Genomic DNA, 21,460 nt, shown 5'->3' with positions numbered 1-21,460 from the left:
GAATAGCTTAATAAATTGTAAAGGCAAGTGGTTCATCTTAATGCAGTTGCAATAGCAACCTGTACATTATGGACGCATCAAATTCATATTCGACCTGATACACTTTCCAATTATTTAAACGAGGGGCCAAAATAACACAAGGCATACGAGTTTTGATTAATTTGGCCCCATTACTAAAAAAATACAGGAAATATACATGTATGTTGAACTCAGTGTATCTAGATAATGTCAAATAATATGAGCTGCAAAAGTTTTCTTGATATACTTCTTGTAGGCATCCTTCGAGCATTTGTAAATTCCCTGATGATCAACCAGCAAGACAACTGCTGGACACTTCAATGATGAAGTTCAATTTGTATTTGTATGCCAAAGTACTTTATCACATAAGTTGAATAAACTTTTCAATAAGCACTTATAAAGAAGAAATAAGGAGATAAAAATTCAAATTTATCCTTTAAGTTAAAACCAAGTTATACATCTCAGCTTTTGCAAAAGTTAAATGAAAAAACTTCCAAAGAATTTGAGATGCATAAGGTGATTTTAATTTATTTGAGAAGTTTGATTCATTTAATTTTTTTTTTATCTCTTCTATAGGTGCTAATGGATAAGTGTATCCAAATTGAATCATAATCCATATAAGTTGCTATCATCCAATTGAAGTGTCTTCTTTACCTATCTTGATTTGTCAAAAGCCATAAGCTAACCACTAATGCTATCAGCATGCTTAGGTAGATTTGATTCAACTATTTCAGGGACCTTATCAAGTAAGCGGCTCATCTCCTCTGGAAATTCCATCTTTGCCCTGTTAGTCTTCCCTCCAACGAAGACTGTTGTCCCATCTTGTAAAGCCCATATCTGTCAGTTGACCAAGAAATAAATTACTAACAGGTCAAAAATATACAATTGAATATGAATAATAGAACTTTCAAGCTACAAGAAAGCAACATTATATGCCAATTTTCATTCCTAGTCCAGTCAAGCATTAAATGTCATGGATTTGTTTTCTTTTAGTAATATAAATCATGCTATTCGTTCAAAATGAATGTGCCACAGTAAACATTTCTTTGAAAGGGAGTTTTCAGATGATATATCAATATTATTTAGCCAAACAAAGTCATTATCACTTGTTTTCTTGGTCAAACAAAGAAGTAACTATCACTTGTGAAAAAGAGGAACATATAAGCAACAGCAACATGGAAAAAAAATGGTCAAAGTCAAACAATGACAGAAAATTCACCTGTGAATGAGACAAATAGCTGATGCAAGTAGTGATCATTAGAGCACCAAATCCAGCATATACAACTGGCACACCTGGATCAGTCTGTATAAATAAAAGAACCAGTTAATGACAAAGTTAAAATAACTAACCGCAAAATGTATTAAGTTTAAGGTGGTACCTTCAATTCCAAGCCACTACTTCCTATTGCATCAACAATGACAATTTCTGAGCCATCAATATTGATTGGGAGCTTTGAATTAGGCCGTCTAACTCCTGCAAATTTTCCTTCCTTGTCATAAAGGACAATTGACTGCAGATCACGAGCAAGCATAGATCTAAAATTCAACACAAGAAAGTTAAAAAGGATGAGATAAGCTGAAAATTGTGCTTTGGTATCAGTATCACACCAAAATTTCAAAAACTTACATTCCCTTAACGTCAGGAGAGTTAATATCTCCAACCGGTAGAAAAGTACCAAAAAGTTTCTTATCTCCATTTATCTGTAGAGGTGCCATAGCTAAGTTATAAGGTCCTTCATTATCCTTAAGAATTTGCAGAGCGGAAATACTCCAATCTGTCTGATATATGGTGATACCACCGTATCTTAAAGGATCATTTACACTGATTGTCTTCCTCATTACTTCTTTCCCATCCATGTTACGAAGGGAAAGATCGGTGTGGAACTGTGAAACCTGTTAACGTAAACCAAGAATCAAAATTTTTAATGACCTTTTCAGGCTGAAATTTTGTGAATACATGGCGGAATTCAATTACAATTTGCAAGGACTATTATTACAATTTCATAGAAAACAAAAATCAACATTTACCTCTCCACTCTCATAATAATCCATGGAGAATTTGTTGACATGAATCTCTGTATTAAAAGCATCGGTTGGAGAGGACAGAAAGCCAAAAGGAGCCAGAACATCACCTACAACAAAATTCAGCCCCTGGGGCACAGTGACTGAACCTCTGAAGCTCCCAGTAGCACTAAGAGTTCCTCCAGCCATTATCAGTAGCAATGCTATATGGACTCCAACAGGGGCCAGCCGACCCGCAAGCCCTTGAAAAGCATATAAAGATGGTCCTTTCAAGAATACCTATCATAAAAAGTTACACTTTGTCACTACAAAATATTCAAGTTCATTGTTGGCCATTAACTATAAGAATGCAACTAAACTCTCTGATAGTGAATGTTAGGGTTTAAAGGGACAATAACAAAAAAAAGGGAATAGTAAAAATGAGAACATTAAGATAGATGTGTAATCAATCATAAAAGAAAAGACAAGATAAAAAATAACTGTGTACAAAGAGATATTTGTGCACCGATGGAGGAAAAAATGACAAAAAATCAGTTAAGTGGTTTGGATATATGCAAAGTAGGTCACTAGAAGCATAAGTAAATAGAGTAGATTGCATGGTATTTAAGCCTATGAAACGAGAGAGAGGGAGACCTAGAGGGACATTGGAAAAAAAATATTAAGAGAGATCTCATGGAAACTAATATCCCTAAGAAGTTGGTCTTAAATTGAGGCCTATGATGTCGTGTAATCCACGTAGCAGACCTCACTTGATATAAAACTTCCTTCTTTTTGGTGTTGGTTAATAGCAAATCATTTCTCATGTGTCCCATGGAATCATAGATTCTAAACATATAAAGAAAAATAAATAAATAAATAGTTGAGGATGAGCCGGGGCACTACAACCTCGTATCCAGCTCCCATCAATATAGTACCAACATCTTGGATTGATGCTCTTGGCAATGATTCTGAAAATTCTTGCTTACGTATGGCCTCAGCAGAGTGCAAAAATGACCATCTATGAAACAACTTAGGCCTTCAGTGATAAAAAATAAAAAGAAAAAAAAACTTTCCAAGTGAGGCATTATGAATACAGAAAAGTGACAAACAAACCTTCTTGAAACCTTGATGAGGGGGAGTTGAGTTGTGTAAGTGCAGGCCATGAGGGATGCACCAAGGAGAGCCAACACTCCAAGAAATATAGGGGATGTAAACATGTGATCAAAACCAAGGGTGAGAACCCATCTCCAAGTAAAAAATCCAAACACGGGATGATCTTCAGGGTATTTCTGGAAATAAAAGTCAGGGGCTTCACCTTGATCAATAAATGTGCCTGGCATAGAAGTCCAAGTTTAAGTCACTGTGATCATACTAAATCACATTTGCAGCACAGAAATTTCAATGTTAGTGTAGGAAATAAAAAAATAGCATCCCTTTTGCCATACTATGATCAACAACAAACTTCAGGAGCTTTCGCAACAAAATCATTCCTCTAAATAATAGTAACTAGGATGCAAAGCATGATCAACGTGAGAAATATTTACGTAGTGCAGGTTTTGATTTCCCCAGGATTTCACAACTAATAAAATAGTTAGGCATGAGGCAATATCCATTAACAAATTTCATTTACTGAATTGATGTCACCCATTACCAAGAAAAAGTTAATGAATTGATATTATCAGAAGCGCAAAGTTTTGTCATGTAATAATAGAACAAAAATATTTTGCGTCTAAAGGGACTCTATTGTCAATTGTGGTTGAGAAATGCTAATAGCATACTCTTTTGAATGAACTCTTTAATATTGGCTGAAATTTATTAAAAATAAAAAAAATTGTGGCCCTTAATATTCAATGAGCTCCCTTTCAAAAAAAAATATTCAATGAGCTTCATTCATGATTTCATAGTTTTAAAAAAAAAAAATTAACCAATGGTAGAGAGTGTATTAGAAAGAATGCCTTACTAGCAGTTTTCATTACAAAGTACTTGCAATTTAATTATCTAAACACAGTCAATTGAATCAAAGAAAAGCATATAGGAACTAGGAAGGATTAAAGAGAGAATTGAGAAAACCAATAATCAAATGGATGAAGATGAAAATCAATAGTAACTTCTATGAATTAGTTTCGCCAAAATTAAGCATCGAGAAATCCATATAGACTATATCCCTTACCAAACGGTATTGTTTGACACAAAAAACTTTCATTTCTGTTTTCACTTTTAATTACAAAATGTTATCTTATTTTCACAGGTTTGCATAAGAATTGATCAAAAAAAAAAAACTTTCCCTATATCTTATGCTAAAATAAAATAGGTTTCTAAATAGTTGAGAAATTAAAAATGCCAACCCACCACCATCCTCCTTAGACCATAATTTTTTTTTAAAACTACAAAGAGATAGAACATGTGGCTAGTCCATATTAATAGGGAGAAAAGAAGAAAACTTGAGCATATACCTAAAGCCATTAAAGAAGCAACAGCAAACATTTCCCCAATAGCCAATGGCAAATTAGAGAGAATCTGCAAAGTCTTCCTTCTCAACATATTGGCCACCCCAGAAAGCCCTCCCTTCTTCTTTGAGCTCTCTGGAACATCCTTGCTATCACCATTGTTCTTATCATCCTCTGTGAGTGGTGGAGGGGAAGCCTCTGATAACACAATCTTCTGTGACACACTCTTCCCTTTGTTTTTCATTTCTTGAGAGTTTTTCAGCTTGCAGCTGATGGTGAGTGGAAGAGTGTGAGCTCTCTTTGCACCATGGCTTGAATTTGAGAATGGCTTGAATCTGAAGAAGGGGTGAAAGATAGGGACTTTGAGGAAATGGGTTTGGGGAAGACATGGATTTGAGGTGTTTATGGCACTCAAACTCAAAGCCTTCATCGATCAACACTTTTGGAAACAAGCACTGTTTCAGGGTCTGTCAGCTCTTGGCTTATCAGCCATAACGACCACAGCGGTCACTTTATCCAAATACTAGATATTTTAATACGGAGGAGGATCAATTTATTTAGAGGAAGTCATTTTTAACTTATTTCACATAATTGCCTAAAAAAAACTTACTTCACATAATAATCTTTTTAGACTTAAATACTTTTTTATCTTTAATAAATACTCATTTTTATATTTTTTTCATAAATAAATTTTTGTTTTATGTCCGGTCTCTTATAAAATAATAATTTTATTTTTAGTTATTGATTGTTTTATTCTTAGATAAATGAGTGAATTTTTTGATAAATTAGTGAATTTTGATTTAGTTTCGACTAATAATAATTTTTTTTTATAAAAGATCAAATATAAAATTCGTTAATTTATCAGAACTATAAAAGTATCAAAGATTAAATATAAAATTATTATTTTATTAGAAACTCATACAAAATAAAAATTTATTTGATAGCAAACTCAAAAATCAAATATTTATTAGGAATAAAAAATCATATTTAATTTTTTTATAGATATTAAATTTTGTTAATCTAATTCTTGAGTTGAAAGCTTACATTGGAGTATATTCAATTTATATAATTTAAAAGTTATTTATATTTTACTAATCAACTTTATTTTGAGGAACAATTCTTCCTCTAATATAATTTTTTTGTAAAAAATAAATTTTCAAATATAAGTACATATTAATTATAAGATTATATAACTACAGATATTGAAATTATCTAAAATTTTGCATTCATGATTATCAAGATAATATCATGATTCAATGGTTAAATTCGTAAAATTCGCATTTTTTAAAAAACAATAGAGTGAGTGTTGGAATAATAAGCTAATCCCTCCCATTTAATATATTTATATGATGTATACATGTATTTATTATAAGTAAAAGTTTGATTTATATGAATTATGAATATTTTTTTTATGAGAATTCACTTTATTATCACATCATCTAATGAATAGAATGATGCAATAAAACAAATAAATTCTATTGACTATATGTATAAAACTATTTTACAATAATAGTGCATATAAATTAAATTTTAAAAAATAAAAGGAAAACTTTCATTATTAGAATTGTAAGTATCAATCACTTTAATTGCCAATTTTTTAAAATTCTTATTTAATCTTTGATTTTAGAAACACATTTTCACTTTAATCCTTAAAGTAAAAAAAAAAAAAATCATAAGCAACTAAAATAGATAACTTCTTGTAAAGTCAGTAAATGATCAACACAACAACAGTCCTAAAGACTAATATGAAAAATAAAAAATAAAAAAAATTAATACAACCTTACATAATAAAACGAAGTCAAGATTACTCCAATAGAATAACTTCACTTCTTGGTTTTAAAGGGCTAAATTCAGAAGGAAATGTGTGTTTATAAACATGTTATAAATATATCATGTGAAAACATTAGATACTTTAAATTATTTAACAAAAAGCACATTTTATTTATTTTCTATATGTAATAAAACCTTGCCTTTCTATCAAAATCTTTGAATTTTTTTTACTTATATATGATTTTGTTTACAATATACGTTAAAAAACCCTTGCTATATCACTTTAGATTACCATTACAAACATACCTTGGATTAAGCATCTATCGTAAACTTGATTCTCGCCCCCAAATAAAGCATTAAATGAAACGATTTGAATAAAACTTAAATATTAAAAAAAATGAGAGAGGAAGACTACTACAGTTGCTGTAATTTGCTCAATTGGCTTAAACAATCTAATCTTTTAACATCTCATGGGTTTCCAACTATAATTGTCTCAAAGTAAAGGAAGCACGGTACCTTCACATTTTCCTACCTACTTCCATGTTCTAGTACTTCTATGATGGATGTTGTAAAAGACAGGAGGGCAGACACATAGAGAATGAAAATTATTCATAAAACTGAAAATTCAATATATATGCGACATAATTTGGAAAAAGATCTGAAAATGCTGTACACTGCATAATTTCCATTTCCAAAGAACCCTGCACAAGATGCTTCGAGCCTTCGACCCTTACCCCCAAAGACAGCCAAAAACAGTATAGAAAGGAACCCTGCGTGCATGTGTCTGATTAAGGGTCACTAACATGAACGTGATCATTCCTCTTTACCTTCATTTTTTTTTGGAGGAACGGGATAGATTAATCACCCAAAAGGTATTCAGCCCCGCTTTGTTAACAGCTCAATGTCAGATCCGATTTCAGCAATCTTGCCTTCCTTAGAACCCTTGGCTGCTTTTGCAATGTTCACAACATCAAAATCCAGTGCTGTTTTTCTGACAAGACCTTCAAGCATCTGTTTGAAGAGGATTAGACAAATGAAAATTTAAGTGAAGCAACTTAGAGATAGATAATAGATAAGCTTCAAATTTCAAAGCACATGAATTTAGAATGAAAAGAGAAATTTTGTCTAATGTCACATTTTTTCAAACAATTAATTTTCATTATTAGTTCTCCTACAGTATGAATAGTTTGCGTATATTAATATTTCCACAGAAAGAAAAGGATGTAATTTGATTTAATTGTTTTTTTATGCTTTCCAAATAAACAAAGAAACTAAATAACAGAATGGATTCCACAGTCATACATTAACAACAACAAAAGCCTTATCCCACTACCCAAACTTCCATAGTCCATACAAAAATAAAATAAATTTAAATAAAATAGAATTATGTTTATCAAATACAAGATGAGTACAGTAGACAAGGGAGATAAAGGATTGGATAATCATCAAGCTTCACAAAAGCAGATTGTAACAATGATGTAAAACTGTGTAGTTAAATGAAGATGAGATGAAACATGCAGAACACCTTGACTTATATAGACACAAAAAACACGAGACTAGAGATAGAAACTTAAAAATACCAGTGATCCAACAGCAACTAAAGCACGAAATTTGGGGTCGACTTCAACATTTTCATCCTCACCAATCTGCACAAAAACAAAATACATATCAGTATAGTCTAGAAATAATAATATCTAAAAGTAGGAAATTTGATTTTAAATAATCTAGACACGTACAAATGTAAAGCAAATGCAGCTTTAGTATGACAAAAGCTAGCATTATTTAGGAGTGAAAATTTGCACTGTTTAGATAACATATTGACAGGGATGTCACACATAGGATTCAAGCTCAGTGGATGACATGAACAAATGTTTTAGGTGTAATTGTAGTTGTAAAGTGTCTCTCTAATATCAGTGGAAAAGTCTACTAGACAATGATAAGACCAACAATGTTCTTATGCTAATTATAGTTCAGCAAGAGAGGAAAAAAGTGTATAAAGATGAAAACATTGAGGTAGATGAATATTGAATAGACATACAAGATTCAAAAAGAATGTTTAGGATAAAGTTAGAGTAGCACTAGCATCTACTGAGGAGACAGATTCTCCTAAGGTGGTTTGATCATGTGGGAGGAACAATAGAGGCAACAGTGAGAGGAGGGAGGGGATCAAATATCTAATTACAAGGGGTAGAAGGAACACTAAAGAAAAAAGAGGAACAATTTAAAAGACCTTGTCCTAAATGATTTATTGAAATTTTGCTTCTGATAGATACTAATGGAATTGATCAAGTCAACCTCACCTAGTAAAATAAGGTTTGGGTGTGCCATGGTGGTTGTCATAGCTAGGTGAAAACAGCATAAGACATACCTCAAGAGCTGCCGATAGAACTTGAGATTGACCTTCTTGATCCTTTGTTTCAATCAATAGCACAGCATAGCTAAACAGATCACACAAGTAAAGATTATTGCATACTTACATTATGGGCCGTAAATATTGCACTTCTAAAGCTAAACCACTGCAATGATGAACATAATGAACTATAAACTGAGATCTAAATAAGTAAAAGCCACCACCACTGTTTTAGTGTCTATATAATTTTGCTTTTACAGCAGGGTGGTGAAGTTAAGTAGAGTGACACACCAAGCACGGAAGAAAAATCCGGATGCTCTTAGAACTGCCCACCCTTCTTCAACTTTTTCATCCAAGAAAAAAAAAAGGAATTCATTTAGTAGAGGGGGGAAGGAGAGAAATAGAGAAGAAATGGGATGGATCCCACACCTTCTACACTCTACTTTAATTCAAATATCTCTCTATTTCCATCATCTCAATCAAACACACTCTTAGTCTTCCTTTTACTTTCTAGGGTGGGGGAGAGGGGGGCGGGGGTAATAAAAAACCAGAAAGCACTGGAGCACTAATGCACCTAAACAAGGAGACTGTATCTTCTATTTGGAATTTGGAATTAACACAACCAAGAGAGAGAGAGAGAGAGAGATGTTAGCCAAATATAAACACAAGAACTACAAGTGAGATTATGTTAGCCAAATACCAATAATTAATCAAGTATTTTTTTTCCCCAAAACAATGTGCACTTACAGTCATGAAAATACTAGAATATTTGTACCAGAAAAAGGACTTACTTTAGTAACAAGGTAGAGTATGACAACTGCAAATTCTTGTTTGGAGATGAACTACAACTTGAGAAAGCATCAAGAATCTGCCCAAATAAAAGGACAGTCATTTAATCATTCAAAATTGAATTTTTTTAACAAAAAAGATAATATAAAATGGCCCAAGTCAGTGAATTAATGAATTGATAACTGTTAGTGATGTAAAGATAGTCAAATTGTGAAAAATTATTAAAAGGCATAGTGAAAAGTCAATGTATATCTTGAAATTAATGAATATCACTAATACTTGAAAGCAGAGGGTCAATAAAAAGCACTATATTAATCACGGAATGCATTTATGCACCTTTTTTCTTAACAACAATGTTACACTAGACAATTTCTACATTAATGTTAGTCTTCCAAGAAATTCTTCAAGTCCTTCAAAAATTCTAAGTTAAAAAATTGCAATAAAGAGATGCTAACCTCACTTCGATGTTTTTGCAACCAGTTGTAGTAGCACAAATTCCTGAAGAGATTAGTTACAGCACGAATGCTGGTCAACAAATTTGCAGGAATTGTTGGATTTACAGTGACTTTCTTAATCACTTCCATTAGTATGTCTGATATAACACAGGAGAAAACCAATGAAAGATTATACATCAACAGAAAGGTATAGGAAGAAAAATAAGTTCCAAAATTCAAGGAATATCATTAATTGTACATATTTCATATAGAAGTCCAAAGATAACTAAAGTGCATGTGACAAGGGGTGGAAAGGGGCACAATGTAGAGAGACATAACTAAGGGAGAGAAAACACAACTAACTACTGCGGTGGTGGGTGGGAAATGTGAGAGAATGGTGTACATGATCTGTTAGTGGAGTGATGTGAGGGTAGGCTAGATTAAATTGATTATTCTCATAATTTAATGTCAGAAAACAAAAAGATGGCAATGTTGATACCATTTTCTGCTTCAAAATGCTTCTGAAGTAAAATAGCCCCATCAGGATGAAGAACTAGCATCCTTACAATATCAATGACTGCATAGAGAAAGCACAATATGAAGTAAGGAAAATCAGAATAGAAAAGTTCACTGATTAAAATGAAAAAAATTTCTTCCCATGGTTTTTCCAAATTAACAATGAAATTTTCTTTAAGTATAATAAAAAGGAGGAATGCAAGAGACAATAACTAACCAGGAAATATCATTGCCATAGGCCATGATCGAAGCAGATTCAGTAACAAGGCTATATCAGAGTCTGCAAATTTACTAGAATGATAATGTGAAGTATCTTTCAGAATTTTAACAATGGCACCCAGTCTGGAAACATTGAGCTCAGTCAAAGACAAGTTCTGCTTTTCCTACACGAGATTGACAGTAGAACCAAATTACTCAGAAAATTCATTATATGAATTGATGTAGCATCACAACAGTGAGTAACAACACCGAACATTGAAGCATGCTTGCCAAAAACATGCAAATTTATTTTATTAATTCTTATGCATAGCAAATCTTGGCAACATGGTTTGCTGATGCAGGGTTTTTCTTTAGGAGGGTAGTAAGTCAAGGGCATCATAACATGTAGATCCCAAGTCAAATCAAAAGGCAATTAAAAGTCTTCATAGTCAACCTTAGCCAATGTGAAGTTAGAATCATCAACAAGTATATTGGTGTTTGAAATGATCATAGATGAAGTAGATATAAAAGATTATAAAATTTCTAGAATCCTGACCATTGCAAGTGAGTTCATGACCATAAATTAAAGTTATTTTTACCAAATGAGTATGATTTTAACATATTACAAAATAATAACTAAGGAAGAAAAAAATCCCAACCACGTAGTTTACCTGGTCAGACTGTAAAGCACAATTGAACTCAGAAATCTTTTTAAGGATCCCGTCAAACTGAGCTGCATCGAAAACAAGCATCCCTTTCTGACAACAGATGTAAGAACTGGGCATGAGCTATCAAATTACATGATTAACTTGAAGAGGGAAAGTATGAAGTCACACAGAGGAGGTTTGACATTGGACTTAGTCTATTACACTAGCTTTATCACTAGCCACTTCCAAGTGGGATCAAATTACTTGTACATTGAGCAACATTCTATAAAGATGAAATACTGGCCTGTCTGACTGTTTGTCTTGTTATAGTAATAATAACAACAAAAACAACAACATTAAGGTCAGATTACAAAGAAAAAGTTGATGCAGTTACTCGTCAAGCAATTTCCTGAAGAGAAAACCCATTTGCAACTCAAATAAACAAGGGCATCACCAAGAAACATTTATCAGTCATTTCTTCCTATTGAGCTCCATCTAGAACCATATTGGCCAAGTACTGAATCAAGGAATCCTTATCTTTAATACATGGATACATAGACCACAATTAGATACAGCAAAATAAAAAATTTACAAATTCCTTTTCTGAATGTCAATATACATAGCAGATGCTAATATTATAAATTTACACTCAGGACACAAAATATAGCATGCTACATAGCCTGGGTTTAACTACCCAGATGCAACCCAAGTTACCAAATAACAATGCTTTTAATTTTAATAAAAAAAAAATAACTACAAGTAAAAGGAATAACAGATTATCTACATTGTCCAGACTTGAGAACTCCCAAGACAAAAGATGTTAGCAACATCCAAAACAAAGTGTATGGAAGAATACCTTAGGAATATGCTTGAAAGTAGGTTTCGCAGAAATATCTGTCATTAAAAAATTCGGCAAATTTAATCGGGACTGAGTCGCACAAGTACACGATACAAGATGAACATGATACAACTCATGCAGGACAAGATACGGTGAGTTTTTTTATTACCAGACATACGTGAAGGTTGTCCTGGTACATAAGCATGGGCTAAAACAGAAAATAAGCGAAAAACAATCAAGTAAACAACGAGGACTACAAAATAATGAATGTCATTGATCACCATCATTTTTTATTTATTTAACAGACATTATACTTACAGCCAGTGAAGGGATCGCGAAATGAAGCATCAAAAGTAGTATTGTTTTGTCCAGTATTTTGAAGAATAAACTGTACAATTTGCTCACGAAAAGAAAGAGGAAGATTCTCCTTGAGTAGCCATTTATCAGCAACATCATATGGATTATCTGGAGACATCATATTAGTTAGCAGATTATCATTCACATGCATAAAGTAGGACAAGGTTTGATTCTTAGCATCTAACGTAGGTCATACAAGGCAAACAACACTTAAAGCAGAAAAGGGACAATAAAGTAGCTGATAAAACTTAATGGATAAGTCGTACATCAAGAAGTCTTAGAAACCTCATGCATCTTCATAAGCCCTAACAATTAAACCACTCATAAGAGAGGGTGGTATATTCACAACACAAACAAATAAGGGATTTGAGAAGATTGACACAATCTTCTTCACAAATCTCTCTCTACTATCTTAAAAGTACTGTCACTTCAGACTTCAGAGCATAAGCAAAAATCAAATGCAAGGAAAACAAAAACATTTGAGTGGTACTTTACCACTCCATACCTCCTCCTTTTATACAGGATAGGGCAAAACAACAACTCTTTCTTAGTACATTGACCAAGCATGCACACGCACACATGAAACGTGCCTTCTGGAAACTGATGCAATCTACCATACTAGTTTTCATTGACTTTTCATGCTGCAAAATCCTTTTTATCTAATGGAATATGAACAAATCCATCTACTACTCTAAGTTTTCATAATTAAATTATACAATACATTTAAGAAACTAATGAAATAATAATTAATAATATGTTTCCAATGACTCTAATAGGCCAGACAAATTCTTCTATACCAAAATATTCATCGAACACACAGATAATAACATCTCTTGATGTTGGTACAAGAGAATGAATCTGTTCATTATTAAGTTAGGATTAAACATGCAGCCTGATGGTAAAAATTTGTACCTGATCGATTGTATGGCAACTTACGGGTAGGCATACCATCTCCAATATCCACATCAAACACTGAGCAGCCACAGGTAAAAATTATAAGAAATGAATGTTAAGAAGGCAAACCTAATCAAGTGTTCGAGGGAAACAAAGGAAACTGACCATAATCATACTGAATACCATCAAAAAATTGGCGATTTGATTCCTCTGGTCCATCAACAACTTCACCAATCTTTAAGTAAACATAAATTGTTAATAAAGAATAATCTTGTAATATCTTCTAAATTTGGCACTGAAAGTGCCCACTTGAATTTTGTCTTAGGCAAAAGAAATAGACAGGTTAATGGAAACAGAAAAAATAGAAACCAAAAGTTCATATAGTGCAAAGTAAGGGAATTACTTTATCCCACTTTTGTTCTTTCATGTTCCACCCATATGCCACCCCATTATCCCCCTCTCTGACTACTTTTGTCTGGCCATCAGTAGTTCCTGCTCAGAACCAGAAGATGGTTAAAACAGAAACCAAGGCAAACACTGGGATGCTAGATTATGCAAAAAATTAATAACACGACAAGGGGGTGGGGGGGTGATAATTGCAACCACATTGTATTATGCACAAATATAAATTACAGAAGTCATCAATCATCTGCAGAACTGTTGAATATTTATAACTATTTAATGCTACAGTTTCATGCAATCAAGCTTGTTTATCCTATCGGAAAAGACATTCAATATAGCATTTGAATTACAAAAGTGGGCAATCTCCGGCCCAACATGATGCCCATCACTAGCAAATTCCACTTGCCTCCAACCCCAACACTCCAAAAGAAGAAAAAAAATTATGGGTATATTGGGAAAAGCTTATGCCAAATGACTTTTGAAAAGGAAAACCTTAAAATCAGACCTGGGATCTTCAGTGCCTCCAAGTCTGGTAACTCTTCCAGTTTCAATCCTCCAACCCTCTTTCTAGCAAAAATTAACAGATCAACCTTAGGTCATGAATAATAGCAAGACATAGTTAATCCTAACACAACATGATCTATAAATTAAAATTTTAAAAATAAAAACAAAAACCAGGAATATATTTGAATTTACAGGGTGTAAAATGTTCCCAAGAAAAAGAAATCATTTATTCTCAACGAACAAATGAACCATATATTTTCAGAGTGGAAATCTTAGTTAAGAATTCACAATGTAGAGACAGACAAGAAAAGGAGAAACTGATGTGATGAGGGAGTAGCAGAGCACATTATGACAGCTAAATAAACAAAACATACCTACTAGCTTTGTATTGAGAAAGTTGCGAAGTGTATAAATCAAGCTCTAACTGGTCAGCAACATTATCCTGATCTACGGTCCAAATGCGTACTACTCCATCTGAGCATGCTGTCACAATATCACCATTTTCCATAAATTTTGCATCCCAAACACAACCAGGATGTTCTATGCTCTGAACACAAACTCCATCTGAAAAAGTTTTAGGAGAAAAAAGTCTGTAATTTGAAACCAAAGTTGCATAAGTTGAGGCAAAAAACCAAAACTAAAGCCAAGTGATGCACAAATACGATATATGTGTATCAGATGCAATACGTATTAGATAATTGATACAGCTACTATAGGATACAATAAATTTAAAGAGAAAATCGTATATGTACTGACAGTGTTAATTACGCTGTCATTCAATCACAAATTATCATATATGGTAAGTTTGTTGACTTTGATAATAGCTACCTTAAAAGTCATACAAAAAATTATTTATAATTGGCTGACAGTATAAAAATTTACAGCGACAGTGCATATCTATTAAATTCTATGTTTAGATACATATCTAAATATGTATAAAAATTAATAAAACATTCCTAGTTAGTGTTGTCAGCATCAATACTTCTTGGACTTTATTAAAAAAAATTATAAATCATTGTCAGCATAAATTACTTCCTATTGTCTACAAATAGGAATAATACTATTAATCTCATTCCTTTCTTGAAACCGTCCATAAAGAGGACAATTTACATTTTTAGTTCATCAAGGGACAATGCTTCTATGTTTCTATATCTCATATATCTCTATTGGATTTTCAAAACTTTTTTAAAAGCATGGATACCTCATCTATGCGCATCGGTTAAGTATCCAAGAGTATTAGTATTGAATATGGATACGTGAAGGAAATTAATGTATTGGTGTTTCATAGAGAAAAACTGATGCCTTTGAGCAGCTTACAACCTTGGAAGCTTCATGTACATAATGGAAGAGAAAATTCTCTTTAAATGACAGTCAAAAATAAAACTTGTACTCCTTATATATATAATTTAAAAAACAAACGTTGCAAAAATGATGGATAAGACATAAATCAAAACATTAACGCTGAACCTATGAATTGTAAAAGTTGTGGCTAACCAAAGATAACAGAATATCAAGCAGTTTCCTAAAAAGGAACAGGATGAGACCCCCTTCCCCAAAAAAAGAACCCTCCCCTATAAACTTACGTAAGACCAACCACCATCATTAATTCTGTAGCTCACTTATCACACTCAAAAACAAACAAGGGCCATTAAACTCATAAATTTTGTTTATTGTCACTGGAGTAATATTTGATGATAATGATAATGTTCCAATGTCACACGATCTCCATCACAAGAAGCTAGAAAGAGGTAATCACCTTTCCAAACTTTGGCAAAATGGTCTTCGCTACCACTGACAATAAGTCCTGATGCATGTGAATCAACTGAATAAACAATAGCAGTATGACCAACCATCTCCATTAGCACTTCACCACTTACTGCCCATAATCTGAGAGAACTGTAGCAAGCAACAGAAACAAGTCAAGCAGGGCATATATATTTTCTGAACTACCAGGGATTCATTAATTAGATCTAGAGGAGTGTGTGCAGAAATGAACCCACCCATCATGGGATGCAGATAGGATTCCAAGACCAGACATAACAGACAAGCATCGAACTGTATCTGTACAATCCTCAAAGGTCATCAGCATTAGCACAGTGACATTAATAACAACGGGGTGAGGGGGGGAATGTAGCCCATAACAGCATAAAAGGATATAATATGACTGCTAAGAGAAATGCTAACAACACACTCCACACTATATTATTAACTGAAATTTATTGAAAATTACAATTTTTGTGGGTCCCACCACTTATTTGATGAGTCTATCTCTTGATTTTGTAGTTCTCAATAAATTTTAACCAATAGTAGAGTGTGTGTTAAAAAGGATGCATTAGAGAGTGTGTTGCTAGCACTCCTCTAACTGCTAAAACATGTTTCCAAGGCAACACAATTGCTACAAGCAGACAACCTCTCTGGCCTTCTTTAAATTGGAAAAAACAAATCAAGTTGGCAAAAACAATCAAAATGATATGTTGAAAAATAAAATGAATTCACGAATCACAAATATGCGAAGCAATATATTGAACCTCGACAAAATTACACAATTCTGTACCACCCAAGGAAATGTATGAGGAAAATTCACAAATTACAACACATGCATACCAAAACAAATATAAAACACATCATGCAAGTCTAAAGACAGTAAAGCAAACCTGAATGTCCTTGAAAGGTATGCAAGCAAGTTTTTCCTCTCCAAAGCTTTAAAGTAGAGTCACTTGAACCTAAAACCGTCAGAAGATAAGTTAACAAACTTATTTCAATCCAATATCATTCCCAAGCATAAAAGCATTATAGGTAACAAGATCTCACGCACATAGCCAGCATCCCAACTATAAATCCTTACTTAGAAACATGACTATAAACTAGTAAGACATAATAAAAAGTTTTTACAAAAATGCATCAACAAGTAACAATACCTACCAGTAACAAGCTCCCCTGAAGGCAGCTTTATAACTGCTTGAACTGGTGCCTTATGAGCCTCCCACCACTCTACAGATTGCCCATTCCTCCACCGTTTTAAGGTACTACACAACAGTAAAGAGTGCAAGAATCACATCAAAATTGAAACAAAATCAGTATCAAGAGACTTTAAACAAGGGAGATGTAAGGTTGGATAAGTGATCGGGGAAGGGTGAAAGAAGAAGAGAGGGGGGAGGTCGTGGATTCGAATTCCCCAACTGACATTTCTAACAAAACTAAAACTAACATTTGCTGATAAAAAAAAGACTTTAAACAAGGAATCCAAGCAAACTGAAGCATACTTTTATTTTTTATTTTGAAACCATGTTATTGGTACGGAGTACCCACCGACTTTACCAATGACTAATCTCCGTCGGGGAACATAGCTGGCCACCTTTAGTGGGGTTCTCCACTCTTAATCATGTTTTTTTCCATCTACAAGACTCAAATCCGAGACCTTGCTTAACAGAAACGGTTCAATACCACTCGGAACAACAACTAAAGCATAATTAAAATCAAAAGAATGGTTGATGCTAAAATAAAAAATTGAAAAACCCTACCAATCAACAGAAGAGGACACAACATCCCCATCATCAAAGGCAATGCCAGTGACCTGCAGCTGATGGCCCTTGAGAGTGTGAACCTTCTCACCGGTCTTCAAGTCCCAGACACACACGAGTGTGTCCATGCCGCCAGACACGACCCCACCATGCGGGAACTCCGAATTCGGAGGAATCCATGCCAAGGGTCCCACGAAGCTGGTGTGGCCCAACAGAATCTTGGAACTCACGAACTTGCGGCTGTCGTCCAGAGACCACAACCTGACGGTTCGGTCCCTCGACGACGTCGCTATGCCCTCGCTGCCGCACACGCATATTCCGCGAACCTGAGTGACCGACCAAACAATCAAATGCAAATTGAAAATTAAGATAAAAATGACGATGTTTGAGGTTGGAAAGAATTTAAAGGGAATTTTACGTCGTCTTCGTGTCCGCGAAGCTCGCAGCGCAATTGGTATTCTTTGAAATCAATGTCCATTTGATTGAGTGAGTGAGAGAGAGAAAGGTTTAAGGATCGCAGCTCACAGCAGAAACAAACCAAGCTAGCAGGCTTCCTTGCTTGCTTCTTTAAAGGTGTTTTCTTTTTAGTTTTTCCTCTTTCGCAAGACACCACTTCTAGTCCATCTCACCTTACTGTAATTATTGGAGAGGTAAAAATAGGTTTACGGGAAGTTGTTTTAAAATTAAGAATAAATTGTAACTTTTTCCTTTAAATTTTAATTTGTGATTTTCATTTTTAGAATTTTTGTAAATTAAATTTTAAATTTTTTTAAAAATCTCAATTTTGATTTAATCTTTAAAATTCATAATTTTGATCTAAACTTTAAGAAAACTATAAGTAGTTTTAACAAAATAATAATTTTACTATTTGAATATAATTTATATTATATCTTATTATATTTAATTTGTTGTCTACTTATTTATTATGTACTAAATATTGGATAAAATTAAAGGTTATCCCGCTCTTATCTATATTATGTTCTTCTCATACTCTTGTGTTTGATTATATCTAGCCCACTAAAACTAGTTCTAAAATACTAGTTTACAAGTAATATAAAAAAGATAGATTAAGAGAGATAAATGATTGTTGTAAAAAAAAAAGAAAGGAGAGAGATAAATGATTTAAAAAGGAGAGACTTATATTAACAAACTGAATTGCTAAGGAATGACTATGATCAAAAGCATGTTGACAAACATAGAATCTAGATGTTCTTGCTAAGGAATGAATAACTTGATTGGTTTGCCTACTAACAAACTAAATTGAACAGTTTTCAAAACTTGAACATTTAGAAACACAGAGCTTTAGGATATCTCCAACTTCATTTTTTTGGAAATAGCTCGTGTTGATGGTGTCCACTAGCTGCTGACAGTCAATTTCCAGGATGACTTTGGTGAAGTTGTTGTTCAGTAACCAAGTTATAACTTGAGATAGAGCTCGATCTTCAGCTTCCATGGGTGGAAGAAGGCCCTTGAACCAGCAAGATAAATCAGCAACAAAAGTTCCCTGTGAGTTTCTGTTGCATGCCCCAAGTCCATGAAGAAGATAATTGCGAAAGAGTGAGGCATCCAGATTACATTTGATGAACTCTAGCGATGGTCTGGACCATTTTGGCGTTGAACTATTAGCAGCAGAGGGTAGTGAAGGTCTGCGGTAACAGAGTTACTTCCAATCATGAGTATACTGGAAGGAGAGTTCAATGATATGTTGAGGGGCTTCTGTATATTTTCCTAAAGTTTCTCGTTACGTCGCTTCCAAAGAAACCAAAGGTATCTGTTTGAACAGTGGTGAATGCTTTTAATGATGTGAATATAAGTGATTTCATGTCATCCCCAGTTACAGCAACTTCCTGTATTTTGTTCCAGAGCGATACCTCCTCCCAAGCCTTCTTCGCATGCTCACAACCAACAAAAATGTGCCAATCGTTTTCAATATAATGTGAGCACAAAGAGCAAGTGGGTGGGCAATCAACACCCTTTGTTAGAAGCCTGTCATGCGTAGGGAGACAGTTTCGTGCTATTCTCCATAATTATCAACACCCTTTGTGGAATCTTCAGTTGCCATATATCCATCTACCGTCCTTCTTCACGCAGACTTGAGTTGTCTACCATACTCTGTGTAGCATGAAAGTATGCGGATTTGACTGTGTAAAATCCATCTCTACTAAACATCCATGTAAGCTTGTCTAGTTCATCCCTGAAATAGGTTGGCATTGAAAGAATTCTAGTGACATCCTCTGCTGTGAAAAGGTCATTTAGAATAATTTTGTTCCAGGACTTTGTTGAAAAGGGTCTACCAAAGCCTCAACTGATAAGTCCTCCAGACCATCAATAATGGGGTTGGTGACGAATGAACCATCAGTAGATCGTGGCGATGGGTCCTTCCAAACTTTGGCAGTTTTCCCATCTCCCAATGTCCATCAGAAGCTAGCTTCAATCCTTGCTTACCTAGCATAGACAAATTAAAAGCATATAAATGTCTAAATCTCATACATTCATCCTTCTTCCTGATTGTTAGACGCTCCCAACTTAGCCAATTTATGCCTTTCCCATAGTTTCTATTACTACCCCACCAGAATGAGTTCATCATCTTTTGGATCTCATCTTGAAGGGTAGAAGGGAGGAGAAAAACACTCATGCAGTAAGCAAGAATAGCTTGAGATACTGATTTGATGAGCACTTCTCTACCAACCTTTGAAAGGTGTTAACCACTGTTGGATCTTCCTCCAAATTTTATCCCTCAGATAGGAGAAGATGGATTTTTTCTTCCTACCATTCATAGAGGGCATCCCAAGGTATTTCCCTGTTCCCAGACAATCTGTAACTTGCAGTTGTCCAGAGATTTGTTGCTTGATGCTGGGTGGTGTGTTTCTGCTAAAAAAATTCAGATTTCTGGAAGATGATGGAAAGACCTGAGGCTTTCTCAAAAGCACCGAGAATACTGTGAAGGATATCAACTTAATTAACATTAGCCCTGCAAAATAGGAAGAGATGGTCAGCAAAAAAGTGTGTGAGAAGAGGGGCTCCTCTACACACTTTGAGGCCGTGAAGATCTCCCTTTCTCTCATGAACCCTCATTAACTAAGTAAGTTCCTCCATACATATAATAAAAAGATAAGGGGACACTGGGTTCCCCTGTCCTCTCCCTGGTGAAATGGGTCCCACTGCCTCTCCATTGACCAACACATTAAAGTTCACAGATTCAACACACATCCTCATCCAAGTTACCCACTTTGGATCAAAGCCCATTTTTAGAAGCATGACATTCAAATATCTCTAATCCACCTTATCAAAAGCTTTACGGATGCCCATCTTTAGAGCAAATTCCCCTTCCTTACCTCTCACCTTACATTTCAAGTGATGGATGGTCTCAATGGCAACCAAGACATTATCAAGGATGGATTTGCCCTCCACAAATGTAGATTACTCCTTAGAGATACACAGAGGTAGCACAACTCATAATCTGTTAGCAAGCACTTTTGAGACAATCTTATAAAGGACATTGCATAAAGAAATAGGTCACAAATCTTTCATAGAGGCAGGTGTGTCAATTTTTGGGATCAATACAATATCAGTGCTACTTAGTTTAGGAGGGAAAAAACATTGTCCATCTAGGCAACACCATTGTTAAAGATATAATCACCAAGTAGGTCCCAAAATCATTTGTAGAAAGTAGGATTAAAGCCATCTGGTCCAGGGGATTTATTAGAGTGCATCTGAAAAGCAGCTTCCTTGAATTCCCATTTTTCAAAAGGAGTTACGAGGGAGACATTATCA

At 34.2% G+C, this 21,460-nt stretch overlaps 2 protein-coding genes across 5 annotated transcripts; both read right to left on the bottom strand.

The window, feature by feature from the left end:
* Nucleotides 1-31: 31 nt before the first annotated feature.
* On the bottom strand, nucleotides 32-5,003 carry LOC100807003 (cytochrome c biogenesis protein CCS1, chloroplastic). Of its 4 annotated transcripts, none has more exons than XM_006590840.3 (9): nucleotides 4,473-5,003; nucleotides 3,133-3,352; nucleotides 2,926-3,037; nucleotides 2,047-2,319; nucleotides 1,646-1,911; nucleotides 1,398-1,554; nucleotides 1,238-1,321; nucleotides 673-855; nucleotides 32-323 (listed from the first exon to the last, which is right to left on the bottom strand). In XM_006590840.3, the coding sequence occupies exons 1-8, from the start codon at nucleotides 4,894-4,896 to the stop codon at nucleotides 700-702; spliced, it is 1,692 nt and encodes a 563-aa protein (XP_006590903.1). In that variant the 5' UTR covers nucleotides 4,897-5,003; the 3' UTR covers nucleotides 32-323; nucleotides 673-699. The 4 variants fall into 4 exon arrangements, with proteins under 4 accessions (XP_006590903.1, XP_006590904.1, XP_006590905.1 ...); XM_006590841.3 differs by having other exon boundaries at nucleotides 32-333; nucleotides 4,473-4,994; XM_006590842.3 differs by having other exon boundaries at nucleotides 32-300; nucleotides 4,473-4,994.
* A 1,653-nt stretch (nucleotides 5,004-6,656) lies between these two features.
* LOC100805404 (phospholipase A-2-activating protein) lies at nucleotides 6,657-18,298 on the bottom strand. Its single transcript, XM_003537849.5, has 22 exons — nucleotides 18,105-18,298; nucleotides 17,687-18,012; nucleotides 17,088-17,191; nucleotides 16,820-16,888; nucleotides 16,166-16,226; nucleotides 15,922-16,061; nucleotides 14,540-14,729; nucleotides 14,167-14,228; nucleotides 13,663-13,751; nucleotides 13,425-13,494; nucleotides 13,278-13,337; nucleotides 12,327-12,473; nucleotides 12,178-12,216; nucleotides 12,027-12,064; nucleotides 11,195-11,281; nucleotides 10,543-10,708; nucleotides 10,309-10,386; nucleotides 9,831-9,967; nucleotides 9,378-9,454; nucleotides 8,605-8,674; nucleotides 7,817-7,882; nucleotides 6,657-7,247 (listed from the first exon to the last, which is right to left on the bottom strand). The coding sequence occupies exons 1-22, from the start codon at nucleotides 18,162-18,164 to the stop codon at nucleotides 7,113-7,115; spliced, it is 2,271 nt and encodes a 756-aa protein (XP_003537897.1). The 5' UTR covers nucleotides 18,165-18,298; the 3' UTR covers nucleotides 6,657-7,112.
* Between the last annotated feature and the right edge of the window lie 3,162 nt (nucleotides 18,299-21,460).

Source organism: Glycine max, chromosome 11, assembly GCF_000004515.6.
Source record: "Glycine max cultivar Williams 82 chromosome 11, Glycine_max_v4.0, whole genome shotgun sequence".
Taxonomy (NCBI): domain Eukaryota; kingdom Viridiplantae; phylum Streptophyta; class Magnoliopsida; order Fabales; family Fabaceae; genus Glycine; species Glycine max.
Note: the sequence above shows the minus strand (reverse complement) of the source record. Positions and strands in the feature narration are given on the sequence as shown.

Bases quoted from the DNA above. Each gene is read 5' to 3' on its own strand.
- LOC100807003 (XM_006590840.3), bottom strand. From the start codon at position 4,896: ATGAAGGCTTTGAGTTTGAGTGCCATAAACACCTCAAATCCATGTCTT. The intron at 1,322-1,397 runs GTACCACCTTAA...TTATTTATACAG, and splicing joins GTAGTGGCTTGGAATTGAAG to ACTGATCCAGGTGTGCCAGT. The intron at 856-1,237 runs GTGAATTTTCTG...GTCAACTGACAG, and splicing joins GCTATTTGTCTCATTCACAG to ATATGGGCTTTACAAGATGG.
- LOC100805404 (XM_003537849.5), bottom strand. From the start codon at position 18,164: ATGGACATTGATTTCAAAGAATACCAATTGCGCTGCGAGCTTCGCGGA. The intron at 12,217-12,326 runs GTAAGTATAATG...TTTCTGTTTTAG, and splicing joins TCGCGATCCCTTCACTGGCT to CCCATGCTTATGTACCAGGA. The intron at 12,065-12,177 runs GTAATAAAAAAA...TTTTAATGACAG, and splicing joins ACAACCTTCACGTATGTCTG to ATATTTCTGCGAAACCTACT.